Consider the following 27,377-nt stretch of genomic DNA (forward strand, 5'->3'; position numbering starts at 1 on the left):
AGCTGAAGATTAAAGACAATCTTTTTTTGTCTTTGTGAAACGTATGTTCAGGAATTTTTTAAATTGAATTTTCCTAATAAATTATATATATATTAGCGCGTTATATTCAGTTAACCGCCAGGCCCGCGTTACATATATAACCAAGCTCAAATCCTAATTGGTTTAAAAGTTATCTATACTTTATAACTACCGCATTCGTATTATATAAACAGTTGCATGATACTGTTAAGTTTATAGATTTTACAATTTTTTTTTTTTTAATTTGTACAAAGTGCTAGACATTTTAAGGAGATTTTCTTTATTTGTTAGAAGTGCTGCGTAATGTTTTACTTTTTAAAGAAAACTTGATTACTTGTATTTTTTGTTACATTATAAGTTTGGATATTTTATGCATAATTATGTATGCTTTATGTATTATTTGATAAAACATTTATTAGAGTACAATATAACTACAATTTTTTTCAAAATAAATAGCTCTTCAAAATCTAGTAAAAACTTTTTTTCAAATAAATATAAAACTATTTCAAGCTTTATTTTTTTAATTTAAGTCATTTTTTAAACTCAAAGAACTACATTTTAAACGCAGGCTGTAATAAACTTTATTTAACATTGAACTTAAAGTAATTTTTTAGTTAGCTTTATACATTATACAGCACTTAACGCGTTATTAAAACAATAAAACTATGTTCGTGGTAACATCACATTTTGATTTAAATGAAACTTTTCTATTAACCCAATTAACTTTGTTTGTACAACTAAACTCTGATTTGAACAAATCAACTGTTTTGTATATTACGTAGCACACTTTTAACTAAAAAGAATAAGTCTTAATGCAATAAAACATTATTCAAAACACAGAAAAAATACCTTCCAAACAGATTAGTGCAATAATTGCTATCAGAAATAATCCTCTCATACTTGTTCAATTATTATTAACTGTTAAAATACTAAACGTAAAACTTGTTACAAAAACTAATTAAATTGACATTTTTGTTAATTTTCTTTGAAGTAGTTTGTAATGAATGTTTTTTTATCAGTTTCTAAAACGAGCTAGCAGTATTCGTACACTAACACTTGATCTTTTTTTTTTCAAATATTTTTAAAACTTTATTTAGATTCAGAGTTTAATATTGGTAGCTTAAAGATTACTTAAACTACCAAAATCAAATTGATATTATAACAACACAAAACATAAGAGATTAAATAAGAAAGCATTTATATTTTTTAACTTTTAAGAACTTTTTTATAAACATTTAAGCACAGAACTTAAAAAGCAGCAAATTAAGTAACAAACAATCAGGAAACGAACTTTTAGAAGTGATTCATTTCCTACTAATTTCAATTATTTACAAAGCTTGTTTAAACTTTAAAAACGCTAGAATCCTTTTATATAATGTTTTTATAGTACAATTAATTTTTTTAATTTTAAAAATATATATTTCATTCGTCGAACTTTATTTTTTTTTTATAAAAAATAAAATTTTAAGGTAAAAGTAAAATACAAAAGAATAAGTAAATAGAATTTACAAACATTAACAGAAACGACTTCTAATTATTTGACCAAGGTTTTTAAAATAAAAACAAAAAGACACTTATATCTTAATACAAAATTAATTTTCAATTGATATTTAATTAAGTGCTAAATGTATAATATGATAATGTTTAAACCGTTGTTATTGCTAGCAGTTAGCTTAATCACAGTTACGTATGTCACATTCGTCCAAAATTCTTTATGTAAAGCTGATGTCTGTTTCATACAAATAAATGATGTTATACTTCGCCAATAGAGTATAAAGTAATTCAAACCAACTTAAAATAAAAAATTATATAACTTATTTTGGTTATATATTATTTAAGTTGAAAAAAACATACAAATTTTGAATAAAATGCAAATTAAAGCTTTATTATAATACTATCTATAAACTTAAGTATAACATTAGTTACATATCAAAGTTTGAGGGGGTCACAAATAAATTAATAATTTTATCAATTAGGACTTTTTATAGCTTAAAATTTTTTGTCTTAAAACGTTGTTTTCCAATAAATAAAATGCTTTCTTACTTGAAAATTGGACTTTTTTGACTAATTTAAAGTGCAAAGTTGACGTTCGTGCATTTCTGACCTACCCAATATAGTTATACTGAAAGTATACTTAATGGTTAAGCTGAGGCTTGAGCTGATAGAATAGTAAAAAAAATCTGAGTCTTCAATTTTTTAAATCTTTTTTTATTTTTTTTTACACCCTTATCCCTAACCTACCTTACCCAAACGTACAAAAAAGTAATCAAAATAAAATAAAATATTTAAGATTAAAATTAACATGAAAAAACCTTCTTCTTTGCTGACTCAGCTTTTTTTAGCTCAGTCAGACAGTAAGTAAAGTATACTAACCATAGTTATACTATACTATAGTAACTATAGTATTTAATTTCACATTTAATTAGTTAAAAAGCTTCTGGTACGGAACCAAAGCATGGTTTTTTATGTGCAGTAAAACAGTTTTCAGAGTTTTTCAACAACAAGGTTTCTTCATTTTGCCTGAATCTTTAGGCCGACAGTTGCATCTTTCAGCAAACTCGTTCTGTTTCAAATGAAAGCAAGTTAGCATCTAAATTTACTTCGCGCTGAATGTTGAACATTATTCTGAAACACGCTGTTTTTGTGCTCACTTAAGCATTTAAAATACTACACATTAAGCAGGACTTAATGTAAATTTATTCAATTAGTAATTATATAAATCACTATGGACTCTTTTGAGCCAAAGCTACAAGCTCAAGTAGATTTTTGGATGAAATATGACAAGGTATGTAATTTTTATGCATTATAGTTTTCAATATTATCTTCAAGTTTATAATAATTTTTATATAATAATTTATATTAATATAGATATCGTAATTTATCTCAGTTTTAAAATTAAAAACTTGCTGTGTTTAATCAAGTTAAATGAAAATAATAATTACCAAAATCGACAAAAGAAAATAGTGTTGTGCAAATGGTAATGGCAGTAATGAAATGAAACTTAACTACTTAAAGTGGCAAAGAGAACCAAAAAGGTAGGTATTGTTGGTACGGAACCATGTATGTTGCTTCTCAACTCATCAATAAAGATTGAAGTTTCCCAACACAAGAAATACACAGGACCAAGCGGACAGGGTGATATGAAACGTGTAGCTGCTGGAATCTGGCAATCCAAATCCCTCAGCCGGAAAATAGCCAATGGAGCATACCCTGAAACCTCTGGAGATACCTCCTTCAAAATCAAGGTCAAGTCTCTTTGTGAACAGAAAGAAGGACTATTAGTATTTTGTATTCCTTTCTATAAAAAGTCAAACAACACCTATGTTACTAACAATGAATTGCTCTCTTTTTCATCTGCTGTTTTTAGGAAATTTGATGTTCAATAAAAACTAGAAAATACAATGAGTTTGAAAAACAATGCTCACCATTTTTAAAGATGTCCTTCTGATGGGAGTAAAGTTTTGGTCAAACCTTTTTTTTGTACTTCACTTACAACTAAGAAAATTATGTAACTATTAAAAACTTTTGTTTCACTTATCTAAATTTTAATTTTATCAACTTGGTAATTTTTTTAATTTTTTTTTTTTTTAATTTTAATATATATATATATTTTTTTTTTTTTTTAATTTTTTTTTTTTTTTAATTTTAATATATATTTTTTGTTGTAATTTTATTTAATATTTTATTTATTTAATTTTTACTTATTTTATTTGTTTATTTTTTATTTTATTTTTATTATTATCTTTTGAGTTTTGTACAAACTTAATACTTACAAATTTTAAAAACTCTTATTATTTATTGACTTTATTGTTGATATATATGTATATATTATTATCCATACAAGTAGTATTTTTTTTTCATACTACAGTATTTCTTTATTCTAGTTAGTTTTTTATGTTTTTAGAACTAAATACTTTTAATTAGATATTTGTTTATTTGAGTTTGCAACAGCTGATTGTGAGTTCACACTGGTGGCAGTGATCACATGATTGGATTGTTGGTGTGTTTTTTGTTGTAGCGTCAGCAAATACTTACTTGGGGATTTGAGCTTCATGGTTTTCCCACACTTTGTGGTTTTTAGTGTTGAGATTTTAATCTTGTGAGTGTTTGCTAAATGACGTGTCACCAAAGGTTTTTTTCAATAAAGGGTTAGGATTAGTTTTTATTTCAGTTAGTTAAATTTTTTTTCTTTTATTATTACATAGACATTTTTATTTTTAGTTAAAAGGTAATTTTTTTTTTCTTAGTAAATTTAAAGATAGGGCAGGTGGAATAACATGTGATGAGCTCAAACTCACTTGCTTGACCTTCAGAAAACGTTTATCGTTGCAGAGGGGAGAGTGACTATTTTCTGATGTTTTTCTACCTTAAAAAAAAAAATTATGATATGACAAAAACTGTTTTTAGTTTAATGCCAAATTTTTACCATTTAAAAAATATTAGTTAATTTACTGACAAAAAGTTATTAAAATTAGTATACATACTATTAATAACCTTCATTTTACAATATCCTAATTTAAAGCCAATCTGTTAAGTTTTTATGATGTAAAAGCAAAATTTGTTTTTTTCTAAGAACTTTATTATTGGCCCACTTTTTAGTTTTAAGTTATATACCTACGATTTCCAATTTAATCCTTGTTCAGTAATGAAAATTCTAATGAGTAGTATCTAAATCGTTTATAACATGCTTACTAAGTTTTAAAGCAGTCTGTTCACTATCTATGAAGTAACAATCCAGTTATTCAAAACTACACTCTAATTCAATCTGTTAAGAAGTCTTTTTTTTTTGACTTTAGTTCGATGACCAAACTGTCTTTCCCCACACCAATCCATTCATCATAATTAAAAGGGTTCATACTTTTCTTTCTTAAATTATTATACATTTAGTTTGTAGTTTTCTGAGTCAGTTGGAAAACTTATTCAACAGAGCAAAACAAATAACAATATTTCTAGCTAATACCATTCATTATTTTAGGCTTCCAACTACCTAGATTATAGTCACCTGCCAAAGCACTCAGCATCGTTTTAAAAATGTGCAGTGTTTAGAATTTCATCAATTTTTTTAAAACTTTGGTTCCAATAGCCTAAAAAAGTTATCAATTTAGAACATTAGTTGGAATTTTAAACCTCTGCTCCACAATATTGTTTTATATATACTTACTTACTTATAATATTTATATGATGCTTATTAAACTAAGCTTTTTATCCTTTGAAATTTTTGCAAAGTTTACTCACTACCAGGGTTGCCACACACTCAGGATATTTTGATTTTTAACTTTAAACTCGGCTGATTTAGATAGTTTTGTTTTTATGATAAAGTTAGGATATTTTAGGTTTTTTTAACAATCTAAGACAGATATTTTTCTAGATTTTAAATGAGATTAGTTGAATATAAGCACTGGTATTTAAGCACTGACGAGATCTTTGACCAAAACTTAGTTTGTAAAATAAAGTTTTGAAAGAATAATTCATCATTTCTCCTCTAGTAGTTGAGATCTCTTTATTTGTTTGCTAATAATCAAAACATATAATAATGAGATTAGTTGATTTACTTTCAATATTTTGTTATTTTAAAACCAATTTTGTTGAATTACAGTGCTTATTCACTTATCCTGACACGTTAGACAAGATTTTTCTGTAGACATGTCCGGATAACCAGAATTCCGGATAAGTACAAAAATTTTTTTTTTTCATTAAATAATATAACTGCTGCATATAATGCAATTCATAATAAAAGTATTATGGTAAAACAAATAAATAATGATTGTGAGTAATGTATAATAAAATGATAAATAATAAAAGCTAAATTTTAGGTTAATTAATTTATATTTTCTAAGGTAGAAAAACATCAGACTTTTTAATCCTCTGCAATAATATACGTTTTTTGAAGGTCAAACAAGTAAAATTAATTATTTATAATTCCACCTGCCCTTACTATTAAAAAAGATAAATTTTTGTTTAAGAGAAAATATAAATTTAATTTATCTTTAAAAATAAAAAAATGTTATCCTATCTCTCTAAGTGAAAAAAATAACTTTTTAAACAAAAAAGAAAAAAAAAACAGACATAAAGAACAGACTCATGTTTAATAGTTTTTTTAATGTTTTTCAGCAGAAAATTTATAGAATTTATAAAATCACTTTAAATTTTTTTACAGCATGAATGCTTAAATTTTTGTTTGATACAAAAATTTAAGCATTTAATATTGAAAAATTTTTGAATTTTTTCCTGAACAAAACTGTCTGGATAAGTGAGCGTCCGGATAAGTGAATAAGCACTGTACTTTAGTTTAATAATCTAAAAACTAAAAAAATCTTATTTTTAAGATTTGCAAAAAAATTGAATGATTCAGGACAGCTTTTAGTCACTCAGAACAGTTTATTTTTTTGACTTAAAGAGTGGTAACTTTGTAGTATTTATCTCTGAATAACTCACATAAATCTTAGATTAAAACACATATTTCTCTAATCTCAGCTTTTGGAGAATTTAAGTTAGTAAAAGATTACAAAAAAAGTTATATGCAAATAAATTGAAAGACTATTGATTATTTGTTGTTTTATCTTCAATAATTATTTAGAATGAAAAGAGCAGAAAAGAAATTCAGTCAATGGTTGATAGTAGAGATGTCTCTGGTTTAGAACAATGCTTGCTAAAAAGAATGACTTTTGGAACTGCAGGTTTTTTAGTAACTTATGTTTTTAAACAAATATAATGAATTTAAACTTCTATAGCAAATTGAATAAATAATAAAAATATAATAACAGCTAAAATAAATAACAAATATTAAGTTCATTAGTTAGTTTTTTGGATTTATCAAACCTACCAATTTGTAATTTTTTCCATTTAAGCCAAAAATTATCATTTATATGCTAACAACTTATGACTTTTTGCAAGATATGTTACAATAGTTCTATACTGAAAAACTTTGTAATGAAATAATTAGTTGTATAGCATGCAATGTTTATAATTTCAGATGTGTCTTATAAACAAATTAAAGTATTTTGAAATGTTCATTCATACTGCATACAACGTTTGCTTTTTATTTGTTTTAGTCGTATTGTTTATAGGGAACAATTTTAAACTTAATAAAGAATATGATCATACAATTCATAGATTTGTACAAAATAAATGTGCAGTATTTTATTTATACATGGTTGTGAAAATGATTAGGTACAATTTAAAGCAATCATAATTTTGGTAATAGTTAAGTTAAATTAATTAAAAAAGGACTAAAACTTCAAAAAAGACTTTAAACTTCTTAAGTCTAATTAGGCTAGTTTAAATATTTTTTATTTGAGAGTGATGGGGTGATTCACTCACACTAATTGAACACTTTTAAGGTTTTTTGAAGAGCACAGGCTAGTTTTTTGTTAAAACTTATATAAGACTGAATTGATTAGTTTTCTGTATTTGTAATTTTTTAGTTGAGATATATTCTCCCATTTTATTGTTGTTAATTTTATTGTATTTACTGCAATTATTAAGTATAATCTTCCTACTTGTGACTAGCTTGGTTTAAAATAATGTACATACGAATGCTAAAATTAAGATTTAAAATGATAAGATTGAAAATTTAGACTAATAAAATTAAGATGGTGATCACAAACTAAATTAAATTGTTATAAAACAGTTAAGGTTATAAAGTGGAGAGGTAAATCACTTTTTAAGAGTTAACCTTATATTTTATATACAAATCTTAGCTGCCAGTTTATTTATTTATTTTTTTAAATTCAAAGTAACTTTTGAGATACACTTGATCAAAGTTAGAGAGTTCAGTAAGTTCTTTATAAGACGCGCAAAATACAAAAACGAAAGTAAACAATCTCAATAAAAATCAATTTTTAGGAAACTTTCAGGTAACAATTTTTTTGAATTTTTTGTTAAATTTGTCATTAAAAGTTTGTTTTAGAAAACAAACAAAGTTCTTTACAAATTTTGGTCATAATTTTTTTTTTATTGGTTTCTACAAGTTGTCTTGAAAAGAAGATTTCCTGAATACTATAATTAAATTGCTTTAAAAAGAAGTACAGGATTCATTTATCGTGAATTTTTCATATTCAAAAAAATTTACCTTGAATTAGTTTTAGTTCCTTATTGTAGTATCCAACATTGTTTTTTACTTAATTGGTTATATCTCAAAAGTTTATAATAATAATTTTCTTCTATAAAAATATCTTAAACTGTATTATACTCTAAGCTTTTAAGTCAAAGTTAATGTCATTTTTTGTCAAAAGAAAGTTGGATCTCCCCTATGCCCTGAACTAATTTTGTTTATATCAAATTATATTATTTCAAAAGAAAACTACTGGATTAAGATCAAAAACATGCTTAATCCCAACTCTATTTACATACTTTTTTAAATTCTTCAATGTTTTGAATTTCAATATTTCTACGGTATATTTTTTTGTGATATAGTGTATGTTTCTTAAAATCATAGTTTATAAACATCAGTTAGTAGTTTAACAAAACCTCAAAGTTGATAACAATAGTTGTTTAGCCAAAAACTGGTTTATATTTTAAAGTAATTAAAAATGTAGGTTTGCGTGCTAAAATGGCTCCTGGAAATACTTTTATGAACGATCTCACAATTATTCAAACCACACAAGTAATTTGTTTTAAAAATTATAATTATATTTCTCTAATTAGCTATTCCTTAATCGTTTTATATAAATATTTTAGTTATATTTGTACAACTTATATTAATAACTTATTGCAAATATTATTATTGGTATGTAGAATTTTATTACTTTTTTTATTTTAACTTGTTTTTTGTTTGATATTAAATGTTTTTAATATGTTCTTTCAAAATTTAAAGTTGTAAGTTTTTTATTAAAAGAGTTTGACTCCAGTTGTTATCAATTTTATAAAAAAATTTAAATCTTAAGGGCGTAGGGGGGTAAACACCTTTTTTGGTTTTTGATCTTGTTTTATATAGTTTTTACTAAGCTACAAGATGCTTTTTACAGATTTTAAAAATTAAAAATAATTTTTGAGATATAGCGGGTCAAAGTCGGAGGCAACAATAGGTTCCTTTTGGAAGTGCAAACTAAAACAGCAAAAATAGACAATTTCACTAAAAATCTATCTTTGCCTACGTTTTTTGAGATAACTACCTCAAACTTTCAGGAAATGTTCCTTGATATATTTAGAAAATTTTGTCAGAAAAAACAAAAAAACAAAAAAAAAACTATATGTCAAAATTATTTTGAATTTTTTAAATCTGTAAAAAACATTTTGTAGCTTAGTAAAAACTATATAAAATAAGGTCAAATTTAAAAAAAAAGGTGTTTACCCCCCTCCCTATGCCCTTAATAAATCTATTGTTAAAGGACAATTTTACCTGTTGTACAAAACCTTAATAGATTTGGATTGTGAATATTTTTTTTAAATAATGTTATGTATTTAAGTTAAATAGATCAAGTATAATTAGTTGTATATCTTGTATAAATTTTATAATATTTAATAACAGAGTTGTTAATAGGCTTTTTATACTAACTTAGACTTGCTTATTTTAGTAAAATTCAGACTTATTCAGGCTAGTTTAAACTTTCACAAGCTTAAAAACCAAGACGGGTCAGTTTTGCATGAATACACTTTTGAACAAAGGGTCACTTTTACACAAGTTGTCAATTTTGTATGGAGGGTCAATTTTGCACAAAGCGAAAAAAATAAATAAATAAAAAAGATAATACCAAGAAAAAAATATACGTTGACCAAAAGTAAGGCTTAGGGGTAAGAAAGATAGTAAAAAAAAGTGATGATGATATATAAAAAATAAATAAATAATGATAAACTGACACTGTGTAAAAGTGGCCCGTTTGTGCATTTCTGACACCTACACTTTAAAAAACAGCTTGACTCAACTTTTTTCAAGATTATAAACCTTAGACAAGTATAATTCTTTTTTATTGAAAATACAGCTGTTTAAAATTTTTGTTAAATTGAGTATACATTTTTTTTAATGTATTTTGGTTATTTAAGTTCTAATGTTTAGATATTGTTAATTTTATAATATTAAACATTAATTAACAATTGAAAACTCTATTTTTTTTGATACTATAATAACTTATTTATTCGCATTTTTATTAGTATAGCCCACAAACTTACTAATTTAGTCTAATTTTTAGTGTTTAAAACTAAACATTTTTATTCCATTAAAACAGACAACCCTGTAGTAATTTTAATTTACTTATATAATTTTTTTAAAAAAGGGGATAGCTAGATACTTAAAGCAAGAGCAACGCAGTAGAATTAAGAAGCATGGAATTGTTGTGGGTTTTGATGCAAGGCATAATAGCAAAAGGTTTGTATATTGAAGTTTGGTTATAAATTATATGTATAGAAAATATTTTTTGACACATGACTTTTGTTAAAAATTTTTAACTGTATATATTTGTAACAATTAACTATATTTTTTTATGATTTAGATTAGAGTTAATGTAAATTTACTTGTCTAAAATTTTAAGATTTCAATTTAATTCGTTTAAATTTAGAAATACTTTTAATTTAAACAAAAATAACGAAAGTATGTTGAGAAACGAAAATAATATGTGAATAGTTTGCAGTAAAGCAGATAATTATATTAAAAATAGATAAACACTTAGGTCAACATAACAAATTACAGCTAATCATACATTTATAATTAGCTGTTCACGACTTGTTGCTTATTTAATTTTTGCTTCAATATACGCTTTTTAAGTAGTTTTTGTATTAAAGTTAAAATATAAATTTTAAAGAATTGAGATTAATTTAAGCTGATGTAAAAACTAAACTATTTTCATTTTAGATTACACCTTAGTCCGGCTTTTAGTTTTTCAAAGTATAAAAACTATTTGTCTATACATTCACGTGTAAACTTGATAAGAAAATTAATTGATAAACATGACTTTATGAATCTAAATTATTGTTTATTTTTAAATGCTTAATTAAACTAAAGTTGGCAAAAGCTCTAAGCTTTGGACAAAATACTATACAACTATATAATGTAATACTAAATTATTTTGTTTAGTTGATTTGTAACTCATCTACCAAAGTTAATTTTTGGAAAATTTCAACTTTAGGTTACAACTGTACTTAATATACAACGTTAATCTAAGTTTGTTATTAAAGAATACAACGTTTATCTAAGTTTTGTTATCTGTTTTTTACTCCTTTATTTTTCTGTCAAAGGTTTTAATGGCTATCTATTGTAAATTGATAGGTTTTGTGTGCTAAATAAATACCAATAGACTTTAATCTCTCTTGTTGTTTATTTTAAATGTTTACTAATTTATTTGTTTTATTATAGTTTCTTTAAATTTATATCACCAATCTTTTTGAGTGATTGAAACAGTTTTGACTATGTCCTTCATATTCCCTTTTGACAATCATGAAATTAAACTCTCCTAATTATATTTTATACATTAGACCATATTTTGTTAAATTTTAATAATGAATTAACGTTATAAAATTTTAATTTGTGGTGTAAATACAGAACCTAGATTGATGTGGGTGGTTGCTTTAGTGATAAAATTATTTATTACATTTATTTTTAGTGAATATAAGTTTTGTTATTGTATGGAATTGAATTCAGGGTCTGGTAACCTTAAAAATAAAACTGAAGTAATAAGTTTTTTCGAAACATCACCAAATATAAGTTTTGTATGTCGTTAATTTTTTTACTTTACATCCAAAAAATAATAATATTGAATTATCAGCTGGAAATCGTCGCAGTGTTTAAGCTCACCTAAACACGCCATTTTCTATATAAAAACAAATCTAATTATAATACAAAGTAAAGTTTAGTGAAGAATTTTTTGAGCTCCTTTTGCAACTGTAATATTTTCTGTTAAGCCTAATTAGTATTTAAAACTTCAGATGTATTGTTTTTTCAGTTTTAATATTTTCTATAATTTATATAATTTTTAGTTTGATTATTTTATAACAAATATTTAAGAAACTGGTTTGCTAAATATTTGAATTAAAAACATTAATTTGGTTTGCAAATAAAAATATGAAAATTTTATGATTAAAAAAAAACTTTTTTTCAGGTTCGCCGATTTGGTTGCAAACGTGTTAACGCTGCACAACATAAAAGTGTTCAAGTTTTCCGACATTGTTGCGACGCCTTTTGTGGTTAGTTTTTATTTTAGACGATGATACTTAGACATATCTTAATGTTTTCAATCAGCCCGTGTCATCTACGTCGCAAATACCCAAATCACGTGTCTTCATATTTTGTATTACCATGTTTACTGTCGGTATATGCTGAATCATCTAGTTTAACTTGTATTAGTTTAAAAGTATTTTTTATAAATAATTGTTTTCCGCCAGCCATACGCAGTTCGCGTGTACAAGGCGGTGATGGGGATAATGATCACCGCATCGCACAATCCCAAGCAGGACAACGGTTACAAGGTGAATTTTGTATTTACTATGATTTTATTCATAACATTTACTATTTCACAAGGTGGGTTTATTGTTTTAAATTATTTTTGTTTGATATATGTTTTTAACTTAATATTTTACAAGGTGTCTTTATTATTTTTAATTATATTTTTTGATATTTATTCATAACATTTACTATTTCACAAGGTGGGTTTATTGTTTTAAATTATATTTGTTTGATATATGTTTTTAACTTAATATTTTATAAGGTTTCTTTATTGTTTTAAATTATATTTGTTTGATATATGTTTTTAACTTAATATTTCCAAGGTGTCTTTATTGTTTTCAATTATATTTGTTTGATATATGTTTTTAATTGAATATTTCTAAGGTATCTTTATTGTTTTGTTATGTATTGAGTTATTAGCACATATTATTTTACAAGGTGTATTTATTTTGTATTTTATTTTTATTAATTATTCACAAGGTGTATTGGAGCAACGGCGCGCAAATAAAACCTCCCCACGACAGCGGTCAGTTTAAATTGTGTTTTTAAACTAAAAGTTGTTTAGTAAAAGTGGTAAATATCAGAAAAAATAGTCTAAACTGACTTGTGAAATGTTTTAGCAATGGTTTATAGAAAAATTGTATTTTAAAATGTGGTAAAGATTATTGTAAAAATTCATTAAAATTGGTCAGTTGTAATACTGTTTGTTGCGGAAATAAAAGTAGTAAATATAACAAGTAAGCAAAAATTACTTGTTACATCTTTTATATGCTTGAAAATGAATGATGTTTTTGTATAATTTTATGAAAATTATTGTTTATTTAAAACAAACACAACAGGTATCGCTGCTGCAATAGAGTCGGATCTGACGGTTGCTGATGAAATATGGGATTTATCGTTGCTTAGCAACAACAAGCTGCTAAGCGATCCTTTGGAGGAAGTATTTCAAAAGTACTTTGCCGATCTCTCCGTACTGTGCCGCTACAGGTTTATATTATTGAACTTGTAATAAAAAAATTCGCATTTCATTAATTATTTGTCTCAATAGCTCTAGTTAAAGTATAATTTTATCCTCGCTTTTTTTGTATGTTGTGTTATTTAAATTCAATCTTTTTTTATTAAAAAATTTGCCGACCTCTCTCTGTAGTAATGTTAACATATGTGTAGTTTTCTAATGTCGTTAAAATTGTAACACCATTTTTCACATGAAGAGCCTTTTAAAATGTTTGTGCCATACAGGTCTAGGTCTGTAAATATTTAAAATCAATGAACTTTTAGTAACATTTTTTCGCGTATAAGGACTTATTGTTAGCCCTAGCTGAAATTTAAGTTTAGACTTTTTTATTTGTTAAGTTAAGTATAATATATTTTGTATCAAATTTGCATGTTCAGTAAAAAAATATTTTATACATCGTATAATAGATCGTTGTTCTGTAAAAGTCTTAGACCAGAGGTAGATACCTTGTTTTAGGGGGTAAATTTTGTTAATTACAAGTTATTTAAATTTATGATTATTAATTTTCTTTTTTATTTATAAGTTATCATTTAACTGTACTTTTTCAGTTAAATAAGTTCTTTGATTTTAATTAAATTTTTGTTTAATAGTCTTAAGGTTCAAAAAAATCTAGTTTTTTCTCAAAAATAATTAAGTTTCACTTTTTTGTTTGTTTCTAAACACTACTTTGTACATTTGGGTAAATTTTAGTACTTACCTTCCATGAAAAGGTTAACTATAAAAAATAGGTTAAGTATAAAAAATAGGTTAAGAACCGCTTATGTAGATTAAGGCGTTTAAGAAAAATTAATTAATAAAGTTACAAATTATTAGAGGATATAAAAATTAAAATACTTTACAAGGTTAGCAATGAGTCATCTGAGAGGAAATTTTAGAAAGCACTTTGCTCTAAGTAAAACATATTAGCTTTGTGCAAAGCTTTTTAAATCAAAACTTCAAAGTTTACAAGTTCTTACGAGCAAGCAGTAACAGTATTTACTATATGGCGTTTAGTTGATGTAAGTAATGTATTTAAAAGTGTTAGAGATTACCAAACACTAGGGGAGCATCTTGTTTTTATGTTTTTTTTTTCAACTACGTCGTTTTTGATAGATATTAATTAATCAAAACCGACCACTAGGAGCAGCAACGAGTCGTCCGGGAGGAGGTTCGTCTACACTCCGGTGCACGGGGTCGGTCAGAAGTTCGTGGAGGAGGGGTTCAGGAGGTTCGGGTTGAAGCCCTTCCACCCGGTTTCCCAGCAACAGCACCCCGACCCGGAGTTCCCCACCGTCAAATACCCCAACCCCGAAGAAGGCAAAGGCGTGCTGGTGGGTTTCTGGTTTTTTTGAGAAAAAAAATAACTAAATGCTTCAATGGAGATTTGGTTGTTGCTTTGAAAAGAAGCTACTGAATTTGAAAGTTTCAATTGATGTTAAAAACATAAATATTAACTGATGCGACTTATTTACTATCCTCGGAAAGTTGTAGTTTTAAAAAGTTGCAATTCATCACTTGTAAAAGCTTTATACGACTGTTGTTTTGTGATTAGTTATTCTTTCAGCAATAAATGTATACAAATACTTCATGGAGGTTTGGCTAATTTGTTTTTTTTTTCCCAAAAAGAAAGTCATCAAAAGTTTTCAGACTATATTATGGTTCTTGTTGAAAGTATTCTAATTAGACTGTGTGACTTATTTAACTGTACTTTGAAAATTACATTTTTGAACTTTAATCAGCTTTGAAACTTTTGATGACTTTTTCTACTATTAGCTTTTAAACAAAAGCTAATGTTATTTTAATGAAAAAAGTTTAAACCTTTTTTGATATTAACAGTTTGTTATTCGAAAAATACTGAAAAAAAAAATAGGCAAGGAACTGTATTAACTATATATTTAATTAGCACATTGGTTATTAAAAAGTACTGTTCTATTACTAATTTCGATTTAACATTTTTGTACTTATTCATTTTCCTTAAAGAAAAATATAACTATGTACTTATAATATAAAAAATTGTACAGTTTACTTAAAACTTTTTAGTAGCCCAAGCTTGCCTGCTTTCAAATAACCCAATATGAATAAATGAAATTTGTACACTCTATTAAACGTGTTATACTACTTAAACATTTATAAAAGTTTGGTAACAAAAACAATTGTACTCAAGTTTCACCAAAATGCTCTTCATTAGTTTAAGCTTGAAACTATAAGTAAACACTGCTAATGTTTTTTGTAAGGTGTTATTCTATCACTAAAACTGTCAAGTGATATTTGTAGTCGTTTATTCCAGCAAATCTATTGAGTTTCGCAACATTTATCAACGTTGTTTGCGTGATTGGTTTAAACAAATTGTTTGCTTTGCATGAGGTGGATTGTTTAAGTAGTTACAATAATTCAATTTTGTTTTGTATTTATTTTGAAAAGCTTGTGTTTTTTAATAGTTATTATTTAAAGGTAACTAATTTATGCTTTTTTTAAAGTTTAACAAATCTTTGAATGAAAACTTGCAGAAACTAATTTAAGTTTATTTATGAATTTTGATTATTTTAATACATACTGTGAATAAACTTTTCATAGGAGCCTTAAGCTCTTTCACCAGTTTTCCTTAGTATTTTCGTTGTTAAGTTTAAATAAAGTTCTTAAACTTAAGCTAAGCTTTATTGTTTCAATAAATTTTTATTTTCATTTTTGGATATTTATTATAACTGAGGATCTCATTAATATCAATTGTTGATTAAGGTTTATCTGGGTTGCCAAAAATACATGGAATTCTTGAATTGAGAAATAAAAAAATCTGGAAAAACATTTGAATTTCGAACAAAAATCACTAAAAAACCTAAAAAAATGTGAAATTTTAAGAATATCTACATGTAGTGTAATGAAATTTCGATTAGATACGAAAAATCTATCATATTGAAGAAAAACTCATTAATTGTTTATTTTTAATAAAAAATACATTTAAAGTAGCTTTACAGTATCTTTTTAATGTTAGTATACTATTTAAGACATAATTTTATAGATAAATTTACAAATCATTAAATTTAGATATTTAGTTAAGTAAATTTTAACTATTATATATTTTGATTTTTTTACAACAAATAAAGTGATCTCAACTACTAGAGGAGAAATAATAAATTTATTCTTTCAAGACTTTATTTTAAAAACTGAGTTTCGATTAAAGACCTCGTCAGTGCTTAAATGAATCTTATTCAAATAGAATAATTAAAATATTCAAATAGAAATAAGTTTTAACTATAGTAATTATCATCTTTATGACTGTTTTCAGCTTGAAAGTTAAAAGGAAACGGCACACCAGTCGCTTGTACCTCAATTAGCTAGTTCAGAGCCACTCTGTAACTGTTAGAGGTGAAACAGTTAAGAGTCTGAAGTTTTACTTTTCACAATCCCCTCCGTGGGTCATGATTAGATCTACAACAGCTCCGAATGCGCTCACGGTACTGCCGGGATTCGAACCCACGACATTATGGTCTGCCGCGCTTAGCAGCCGGCGTAGTAACGCCTCGAACCATTCTGCCTCGCATTGGAGGGCGATTTTGTAAGCTTATATAATGCAATGTTACACTAACTCAATTATTTCTCTTATTTTTTACACACTTGAATAATAAAAGCAAAATTTTATTAAAACAGTTTTGAACTTTTAAATAAGAAGCGCATATTTTTTTAAATATGGTTTATATATTGGAATATAAAATCATAGATTGTATGTTTGTTTCGTTTAAGATGTTATAATTAAAAATATTTATTGGCAGACATTTCTGCCTCACTTTCTTTAATTATCTATTATTTTTAGAGTTCTATAGTTTTTAACTTACAGTTCGTGTATAAAAATGCTATACTTGGCTACTTATTTAGCTTCTGCTTCAAAATAGTAGCTTGAACTGTTTAGTTCTTAGTTTTGTTTAAAGTATAATCTAATTGCTCGATTAAGAGTTTATTTTCCATAAATTGAATTTTCTTTTCAGAATTATTTAATTAATAGCACTGACGAGCTTTTTGTACTGAATTAAACTTTGATAAAATAAGTAATTATAATATTCAAATAAAGTTGAAAGCAAAATATAACTTTTTATTTTAGTTTGATTTATAAAAATATTTTTTTATTGTCTCAGAGTTAAATAGAAAAAGTTGCGAATTGTGTTTTCTTTGTATACTAATTAGTTGTTAGTCAGAAATGTTTGATTGTCTTTAAAGAAAAAGTGATAGAGTTGTTGTCCAGCTATGCATTGAGCTTACAGTCTCTCATTGTAAGGCTGACAAAAAAAAACTGCTTATGGACTTTTTGTAACATTGTATTATTAAAAGAAATCTTAAATACTCTTAAGCTGTAATTTCTTTTTATTACTCTTATGATTACTTAATAAACATGAAATTAAAAAATATTATCTGAACTTAGCCAAGCGTATGACTGATGAAAACAGCTTGAAATATATCTTGTTAACTGAGTCTGTAATCCTTTATTTTCTAAAAAGTAAATGAAAAACAATGTTTAGCTTTTTCATAATTTAAGTTCACAAGTATGTTCGTTTTTTTTAGAATAAGCGTTGGCTCTAGTATAATGATTATTTAATTGTAATTTTGTTTTCCAGCTTTCTTTTATGTTCAAAGATCAAATTTATTTTGAATACTATGATTAAAACTTTTAATGTTAAAGTAAAATTTAACGTAATCTAATAGTTTTCCTGAAAATCACAGTTGCTCTACTTGATTGAACTTTTTGTAAACAAGTAAAAAAATAAATCACTATTGAAAATTTATATAGTAGATTTTTTTACAGCTACACAAAATGCAAAAAAATATTTTCACATGTTCTTGATTTTTTGAAAAAAATTATATAGATAAATACTGAATATTTTCAAAATTATAAAACAATCAAAAACAGAAACTGTCGGTGGAAACTGCGGAAGCGAACAATTGTGACGTCATAATCGCCAACGACCCGGATGCTGACAGGTTGGCGGTCGCGGAAAAAATGGACGACGGAAGCTGGAAAGTTTTCACCGGAAACGAGTTGGGTGAGTGTTGTTGACTTAAAAGATAAAACAATTGTTTATAAAATAAAATTTTATTAATCTTTTAGTTTTGTTCTTGGCTGTAAAACATTTTTCTTAAAGTTCGATCCGGTGCATTGGTCTTTATTTTGCTTAAGCGAAGTCACTGCAATTGTTTTTCATAAATTATTCTTGTTTTTTTTTTTTTGTATTATTTTATATGCATTTAAATGTAACAATGATTCAAAAGAGCATTTTAATTCGTATTTATCACGTTGCAAATGAATTTCTAAAGGAGCGCTGTTCGGCTGGTGGTCGCTGGAAATGCACCGGAAATTCGGACCGAAGATGGACGACGGCAAGGTTTGGATGATCAGCAGCACCGTTTCGTCGAAGATACTGCAGACTATCGCTCAGCAAGAAGGAATCAGTTTCAAAGTTTGTTTTGGTTTTTAATTAATCTAAACAAATTAATGTGACACATAAAACTTAATTAATTTGTTTATGAAGGTTTCCAAAAAGCCTGGAATTCTGAAAAAAACCTGGAATTTGACAAATAAGGTTAAAAATAGCCTGGAAAACCCTAGAATTTTTATCAAAAATTACTAAAAATCTGGAATTTTTAAGACATTTTATTTGCAAAGTAATGAAATTTCAACTAGATACGAAATATCTATCATATAGAATTTTTTTTATCCGTTAAAATTTTTATAACTAAAAAACATATTTAGAGTAGCTTAAAAGTATCTTTTTAGTATTCTTATACTATTTAAAACAGTTGTTTACCTTGAATTTAGTTTTATACAAAAAATAAATCCAAAAATTGTTCTTTAAAAACCTGGAAAAAACTAAAAAAACCTGGAAAAATAATTCAAAAAATTTATGGTAGCCCTGTTAAAAATTTACTTTAAGTTGTGTTCTTTTTACAATACCTTTTATTTAATACAGATAGTTAGGTGTAAGTTTTGAAAATATTTTTCTATGATTTCAATCATTTTTTTTTACCCACAGGAAACACTCACTGGATTCAAGTGGATAGCGAACGAGTCTTACGACGAAATGCAAAATGGAGGTCACGTGATCTTCGCGTTCGAAGAAGCCATTGGTTTCATGTATGGAAGCAAAGTTGGTGACAATATTTTTTAAAGTTTAGATAAAAAAGAAGTTTAAAAAAAAACAAAGTTTTGAAAAAAATGTACAGAAGCCGCGTTGGTATTGTTGTTATTTGTATATATTCAATGTAGATATAATTAAGTGTTGTACGGCAGCCACGTTGGTGATGATATTTTTTTAAATAAATAAAAAAGGAGCTTCAAAAGGTCACTTTTATATACTGAAAGCAATTCTAATAATATTAACTTATATGTATCTGAGACTTTTTAGAAAGGTTAATGTTAGGAACTTAGGTATAAGATTAATTCAATTAACCTATTTAAATCATTCCAGAGTACGCTCAGATTTTTTGTTGTGATTTTCTTAAGCTTTATCAATAAACTGCCGATTCGGATTATAACATCATTTGCAGATAATCTTTAACTTTAGTTAAAGATAATTTGATGTTGTAGCCAAAATCGCTAACACCGCTGTTGGTTATCTTTTATAATAATAACGTTGTTGGTTTTAATTAAAATTAATATTTGATTAAATTCGTTTTATTTAAAGGTGTTTGTTTTTAATAGCTTATAATTTAGTAGCTTTAGTAAAAAAGTATATACTTTATTTTACTACTAAAAGTTAATAAAAATTAGAATTTTCATTTCTTTAATTTGCCATTTCAGTTTCACTTACTATTTAATTTGCTAATTAGTATAAATTGAAGTGTATAAAACTAAATTTTGATTACAGTAACCTCTCGCTTATTAACGCACATTGTGTCCACAGAAAAAGTGCGTAAAGATACGAGAGATCGTAAAGATACGAGAGGTACCTAATATACTTACTACAATGGCTTTTTTTTTGATATTACTTTTAATTAAAAGCAGACTAGGGACTTCCGACTTTTAAAAATTTGTTTACTTTATCTATAAATAAAAAAACAAAAGATAAAATTATACATCAGAGTTGCCACTTTACCTGGAATTCGACAATTTAGGCAAAAATAACCTGGAAAAACCTGGAATTTGAAAAATTTTGAAAAAAACCTGGAAAAACCTGGAATTTTTAGTAATTTTAACATTTTCAGTACTAAAATTTCAATTTGACACAAAAAATCTATCATATAAATAAGATTTTTTTGTTGTCATCAAAAAATTTTTTTAATAATAAACACATTTAAAGTAACTTTACAGCATCTTTTAAATGTTTTTGTACTATTTAACACGGTTTCTTTTATAGAAATTAACTTAAAACTAAAAATAGACCCAAAAATTTTACTTTTAAAAACCTGGAAAAAATTTTGAAAAAACGAGTGGCAACCCTGATACATATATTAAAAAAATGTTTTAAATTTATATAAAATATTAATACTTGTAGAAATTCTTTATATATTTTATCTTTATTTATATGTGACTTATTTGATAATTAACATTTATATTCTTTTCTATTTAGCAAATACAGTTTTTAACTAAGCATTTGTTTACAATTAAGAAATGGTGTGGTGTCTATATTAAAATATGTTTCTATAGTCTATTACAAAAATATGCATTTGGTGCTGTAATAGATTTGTAAGCTCTGTATTGTTTAAGTTCTATATTAATTACGTATCACTGCTACTTCTTGCTAGGACGGTTCATCAGGTTTCTTTTTTAGACGTTTTTTCATATATAGGGCAAGTGTTCTGTATTATTTATTTGTGTTTTAAACTCTCATTTATTCATTATACTTTCATTATTTAACACAGTTATATTTTTTCAGAATTTCATATAATCTCTTATTGTTAACAAAATTTCTTATATACTGAGGTATAACTAAATGTTTATTAATTATTCGAGAAACATAAGTTTACAAAGTCTAAAAATATAGAGAGGTGAGTCAGCTTTTAAAAACATAATTCAAATTAAAAAAATACAATAAACTTAGTTTGTGCAATTTATAAAAAAACTAAAAAAATGTTTTTAATTTTTTTAGAATTCTAAAATGCGTAACTAAACGAGAGTGCGTAACGTCACGAGTGCGTAAAGATGCGAGAGGTTACTGTAGTTTTGTTTAACATAGTGTATATGATGTTATTATTTTATGTCTAAAGTTAGGCTATAGCAAAAACATGAAAAAATGTAAATGTATAAAATATTAAATCCAGATTAGACTACGAAATTTAAAAATAAGTTTTGAAAAATATTCAAAAAAATTCACACATTACTATTTTTAGTGCTATCAATAATATTTGTAATAAGGTGCTTATTTTTATTAAAAAAGGATTAATTATTAGGTTCTTGACAAGGACGGTATTTCGGCGGCTTGCGTTCTTTGTGAGATGTCAAATTATTTGAAGAACAAGAATAAATTAACTCTCAATGATCAGCTGCAAAACATATATAAAAAGTTAGTTTGCCAAACAAAATTGTGAAACTTTAAGTTTTTTTGTTATAAAACTTTATTTTAAAAGTTTTTCGCTAATTTTGCAACTTTTGGTTTTAAGCTAAATTACAATACAAACAGCCATTTAAATAAGTTAACTGAAAAATCATAAATAGTAAAGCTATTAACTGGCTTATAAAATACAGGTTTAAACTATCGATGAAAAGTATGAAGTACATGATAAGTGTTCAAGTGTAAACAGTATTTGTAAAATAAATTAATGCTTATTTAAATAAAAAGAAGTGTTTTCAGAGTAACTTATTTCACTTATCTTTTAAGATGTTTTTTTTTAATATTTAAAGTATTTTTTTGCCTATTTAGTGAACAATACTGCAACAACTCTTAGAATAACTAAATAAACTAAAAACTAATTAAAAAATTTAAACTAAAATAAAACAATTGATTTTAGGTACGGTCAGCACGTGTCATCGAACTCTTACTACATTTCGCGCGATTCCTCAAAAACTAATCAGATGTTTGCAAGGTTGCGCAACTACCAATCAAATCCCGGCATCACCAACGGGGACCACGTATACCCTGCTGCACTTTCCAAAGGTTTGTGGGTTTAAGCTGACGTAAAAAAATTTGTTAAAATAGCTCGGAAGTATTTTTGAAATTCAATAAATGAGATGCTTACTAAAAGTTTTAATTTGACTGAAAAGTTTTTGATGATAAGCTAGTAATTTTGAATTCTAAGTTTAAACTTTCTGCACTTTCTAAATGTTTTGTTCAGTTAGTAGGTTTTCAAAATTACTTTTATTAAAACAACTCAGGTATATGTTTTATAGTGTCATAAACAAAATGCTTACTTCAAGTTGTGTAGTATTGTAAAGTTTTAAAATGTCAAATACTTTTCTTTCAGAGTTGAAAAAAAAGCATTTGGCTTTAAACTAACTCACAGTTTTTATTATTAATTAGTTTTTTAATTTTCAAAAGGTTATTTAATGAAAAATTAACAATATGTTAATAAATTAACAGTTTTAATTTAAATGATAACACTGCTGCTAATAACTTAGCTTTTATTTAATAAAATAGTTTGTTACTTTTATTATTTTAATAATGATAAGTAAACTGATATTGTCAAAAACAATTTACACATGTGGAATTATAAAACTAACTCTATTTTATTGATTTTAATGATTTTTAAAGTAAACAACTGTAAATAAACTTTTAACAAATGACACAGGCGGATATGAGGTCGTTGGCGTCAGAGACGTCACAACTGGTTTCGACTCAAATCAAAATGACAAAAAAAGCGTGAGTTAAATGTTGACACTATTTTTGTTCTGTGGGATCCTTGTTTGTACAAGTTGTGTTTTGAAGCGTTTATCAGGTATTTTACAAAACTTGCAGTATTTTTTATCTTAATGAATAGTTAGGAGTTCTATTCAAAGTTATCTATAAGAAGTGTAAGTTATAAAAAGAGAAAAAGGACTACACACTTAATTATAAATCTATCTTTATCAAATATATATTAAATAAATCTATTTAAAGCGATTTCAGCCTAATGTTTAATAAATAGTTTAAAAATCCTAATTTTTTTTTTTAAATACGTATTTTTAAAAAGATGATAGCTTTTTTATATTGCAAGAAATATTTTCTAAAAGTGTAAGGGTTTGAATAAATGAAACTTTTAAAACTTAGAGGAAAATAGATTTAAACTTAATTGCTGTGACCTATCCTTTAGCTTTAATTGCCTTTTATTAAGTTAATTAAGTAATTAATAATACTAAAATGATTAAATTGGTTTCAATGTAAAAAGCTACCTTTGAAAGCCACGTATTATTATAGAACAAAACCTCATTTATTTTGCTTTTTTTTTTTAGTAAAAAAGTATTAAAAATTTATGATTGTTTGAACCAGTAGTTTTCAAACTAAGGGGACTTTTGAGAAACCCTGGTTTTATTAACTTTTAAGCAGTTTATTAAAATAAAGTTAGTTTTTGTCACCTAGGTTAGTATTTTGGCTACAACCTTATTGGTGTTTTATATTAGAAAAAATTTAAGTATTTTTTTATTGAATACTCTTCCTTAAAAAAAGGTTTAATTGTAATTCAATTCTTTTATCATTAACAACTTTTTTTTCTTGTTCAGACTTTAGTTTGCACAAAATAAACTGTTGGTTACTTTCGCTTGCAATTGAAAATATTTCACAAAAATATTCAAAAAGTTTTACAAAATATATAAAATGTTTCCCAAATGATTTTCAAAATGTTTCACAAATAATGTTCATCATAATGCAGTTGATGCCGAAAACGCCGGGAAGCGAGATGATAACTTTTTATTTTTCAAACGGATGCAGCGTCACATTGAGAACATCGGGAACTGAACCTAAAATCAAGTATTACTCCGAAATCATCGGGAAGGGGTTGGTGTGTTTGGAAATATTTTGTTTAATAAATTTTAAATAATTAATTAGTCGAGTTTTTTGTTTGTTTTTATTATTTTTACTTTTCTAACTAAACGAATTAGCTACCGTTAAAAAATACTTATTTTCTTTAAGTTCTACAATAATTTTATTTGATAAATTTCAAGTGAGAAGTTAAACGCATGAGATGCAGGGTTGCCACAAGGTCATAAAAAGTCAGGAAATCAGGAAAAGTCAGAAATAACTTTTAAAAATGACAAAAGTCAGGAAAAATAAGAGTTTTTGAAAAAAAGTAAGGTTTTGGCAGTTTAACTTTACAAAGTTCCTTATTTTCCAAAGCCTTTAAATGGTAAATGATTAATTAAAAATCATTTAGTCAGACTAAAATTGCAAAATTTTCCCAGAAATTTACAAAATTATTTAGTTTCCAATGCCTTCATCTGGTATAAATTAATAAATATCCTATATAAAACTGCAAATTTTTTCTATTAACATATTGAACAACTACCCTACTTAAAGAAGCAGTTTTTGTAAGCTTTTTATTATTGATGGTCTGTAGCAAGGACACTTCCATAAATAAACTGTGATATACACACAAAAGTTTATCTAGCATAATTTTAGAATCAAAGTGTTTTTTGTTTAAGTCAATAATTGAGGCAGCAAAGTTTAAGGTATAAATAAATGAGTACAAATAGAAACAAAATGAAGCCACAAATTGTGGCTATATTTAGAGAAAAGATTATCTTCGACAAGTGTAGGGGCAGCAGATGAGAACGATTGAAATAAATGAAGCAAATGGTTTTAACTGCCAAGAAAATGAAGCGGGATACAGACCAGATGAAGAAAACCATATCTTTATTTGATGAAGAGGTTAAAGTGCTAATAAAGAAATGGAGCAAATAAATTTTGGTACATATAATAAAAAAACAGTTTTTGATTAAGTTCTTTATTCTTCTACGGTTTTAATTATAAAAGTTCGTTATTGTTTTAAGGTTTTAGTTATGAAAGTTCGTTTACATTTTAAGGTTTTAATTGTAAAAGTTCCTTGTATGTCGTTTCGTTTATTTAGATACATTTATGTTGGGAAATACTAAAAAGTTGTGTCTTTTTTTAGACAAGCTGTGTTTATAAGGTAATATATTATTATCTAATGTATTTTGCTGATAGAGCTATTTTTTGCAAATACATCAATCATACACAGATGGTTCAAGTGATGTAATGGAAGTTTGATGATTGAATTTAGCAAAAAAAAACTGTTGTTTTTAACCTGTATCAAAATTAGATCGAAAGCTTCGTATAGTTTCAAGTGTTAGAATATGTATTTAAGAATAATTTTGAATTGAGAGTTTCATTCGGGAAAGTTTTAGTAAAAAGTCAGGAATTCTTTATCAGCTTGATCTGTGGCAACCCTGGAGATGATGATTTTAAAACTTTTACTTTAAAATATTAACGTTATCCTGCTAACATTTTACTTTTCATTCAATATTCATGTATCATTTCAGCGAGGCCGCAGCTTTGAAAGACGATTTGGAAAACTTGCTTGGAATTTTGATCGAAGATTTCTACCAGCCCGAAGTTCACGGCTTCGAAGCCAAATCAACTTGATCGGGGTTTTATAACTACATTTACTATTTACTAAGTTATTGGGTTTTTTCTTTTTAACATATTTTTGTCAATCCTTTTTTTTTTTTTTTGAATTTTATTTCAAGGTTATTTATCATCAGTTGTTTTAATCCACTTTATTAAATCATTCTTTTTGTTGTTATATAAATTGTTTTAGTATAAAAACAAAAGCCTTGAACAATAGTTAATACAAATAATTAAAAATTTATGAAATATACGGTTATTGCAATTATTTAAATAAATTATTTAATTAAAACCATTAGTAGTCTTGTATATCATTTAATCTTAAAAATAATAAAATAAAGTTATAAAATAAAATTTAACGTGGGAATCCCAGATTGCAACTAAATTGAATTTTGATACAATTTAAGTTTATATGAAAAACAGATCAAATATCATTAAAAAAACGGTTTTCTAAAGCAAAAGTTTGACGTTCGAATTAATTTCATAAACTACGCTTATTTGTTTTTACTAGTCGTATTTTTCTATACAATGAAAGTAAATCTAGCAATTAAAAAACTTTAGTTTTGCTTCAGAGTTTTTAACTTTTAACAGTAATTTTCACAGCAACTTTTTTTTCTTAGGTATTCTTTATTTGTTCACTACGAGGACCAAATTTCTTCTCTGTGATATATGGACTGTATAAGCAATTCCTATATTTTTAACTAACCAAACTTGTTTAACAATTTAGTTTTTACTTCTTGTCACTACTACTTATACCGTATATGAAAACTGGCTCACGCCATTTTTACTGCTACAGCCTAGTTTTATGTAACTGCTAATAATAAACTTTCAAATTATGGTAACTATAGGAAAGTACCATATTAAAGACCTTAATTTTGAGTATACTAAAGTCTTGTAGTATGTATGTATCACAACAATATATGTTCAAAAAAAGAACTAACAATACATATTAAAACATACAATCTTTTTAATAATTTGATGATAAAAATCTATCAGCAGAATACTAAGCCAGGTCTTTTAAGTAAACTCTCAAAAACTTCTTTTTTTTTTACAGATCTAAACTTATAGTTGTTTTATTTTCATACGATGACTAAAAATACTATTTTTAAGCATAATTTCATATCAATAATAGAGGAATTCTGTTTTGCTAATTTTACAACTTTTTATTTTTCAAAAAAATTCGAGTATAGTTCAAGAAAGTTAAACAATAAAATTTATTCTTTTTTAAATATTTAATAAGTTCATGTTATTAACAGGTGTCACTAGTTTTTTCTTCAAATATTTTATTACTAACGTATACTTTAAGATACATTTTTTTAAACAAGTGTCAAGCCAAAATTTAATCAACAATAGGCTTTTATTTAACATAGTCTAATTAGCTATACAAGTGTATCAGAACGAATAAGCTAAAAAATATAGAGTTAAAACAAACAAAAAAATGGTATTTTTTCAACTGACTATTTTTGTGCACAATATGTTTCAGAGTAAAAATCAATAAGTATTATTATTTCACTTA

At 25.6% G+C, this 27,377-nt stretch overlaps 1 protein-coding gene across 1 annotated transcript; it reads left to right on the plus strand.

Annotated features, from left to right (window-relative positions):
* The first annotated feature begins 2,679 nt into the window (after window positions 1–2,679).
* Window positions 2,680–26,139, plus strand: LOC145841745 (phosphopentomutase-like). The gene is made up of 17 exons (XM_082949099.1): window positions 2,680–2,803; window positions 6,596–6,695; window positions 8,556–8,623; window positions 10,230–10,321; window positions 12,048–12,132; window positions 12,331–12,414; window positions 12,872–12,917; window positions 13,231–13,378; window positions 14,527–14,716; window positions 18,283–18,415; window positions 18,687–18,829; window positions 19,403–19,516; window positions 21,759–21,871; window positions 22,317–22,462; window positions 23,094–23,164; window positions 24,150–24,274; window positions 25,777–26,139. Exons 1-17 carry the CDS (start codon window positions 2,744–2,746, stop codon window positions 25,877–25,879), a joined length of 1,821 nt encoding a protein of 606 aa, XP_082805225.1. The 5' UTR covers window positions 2,680–2,743; the 3' UTR covers window positions 25,880–26,139.
* Window positions 26,140–27,377: the final 1,238 nt, after the last annotated feature.

This window comes from Thalia democratica, chromosome 7, assembly GCF_965202585.1.
Source record: "Thalia democratica chromosome 7, ktThaDemo2.hap1.1, whole genome shotgun sequence".
Lineage (NCBI taxonomy): Eukaryota > Metazoa > Chordata > Thaliacea > Salpida > Salpidae > Thalia > Thalia democratica.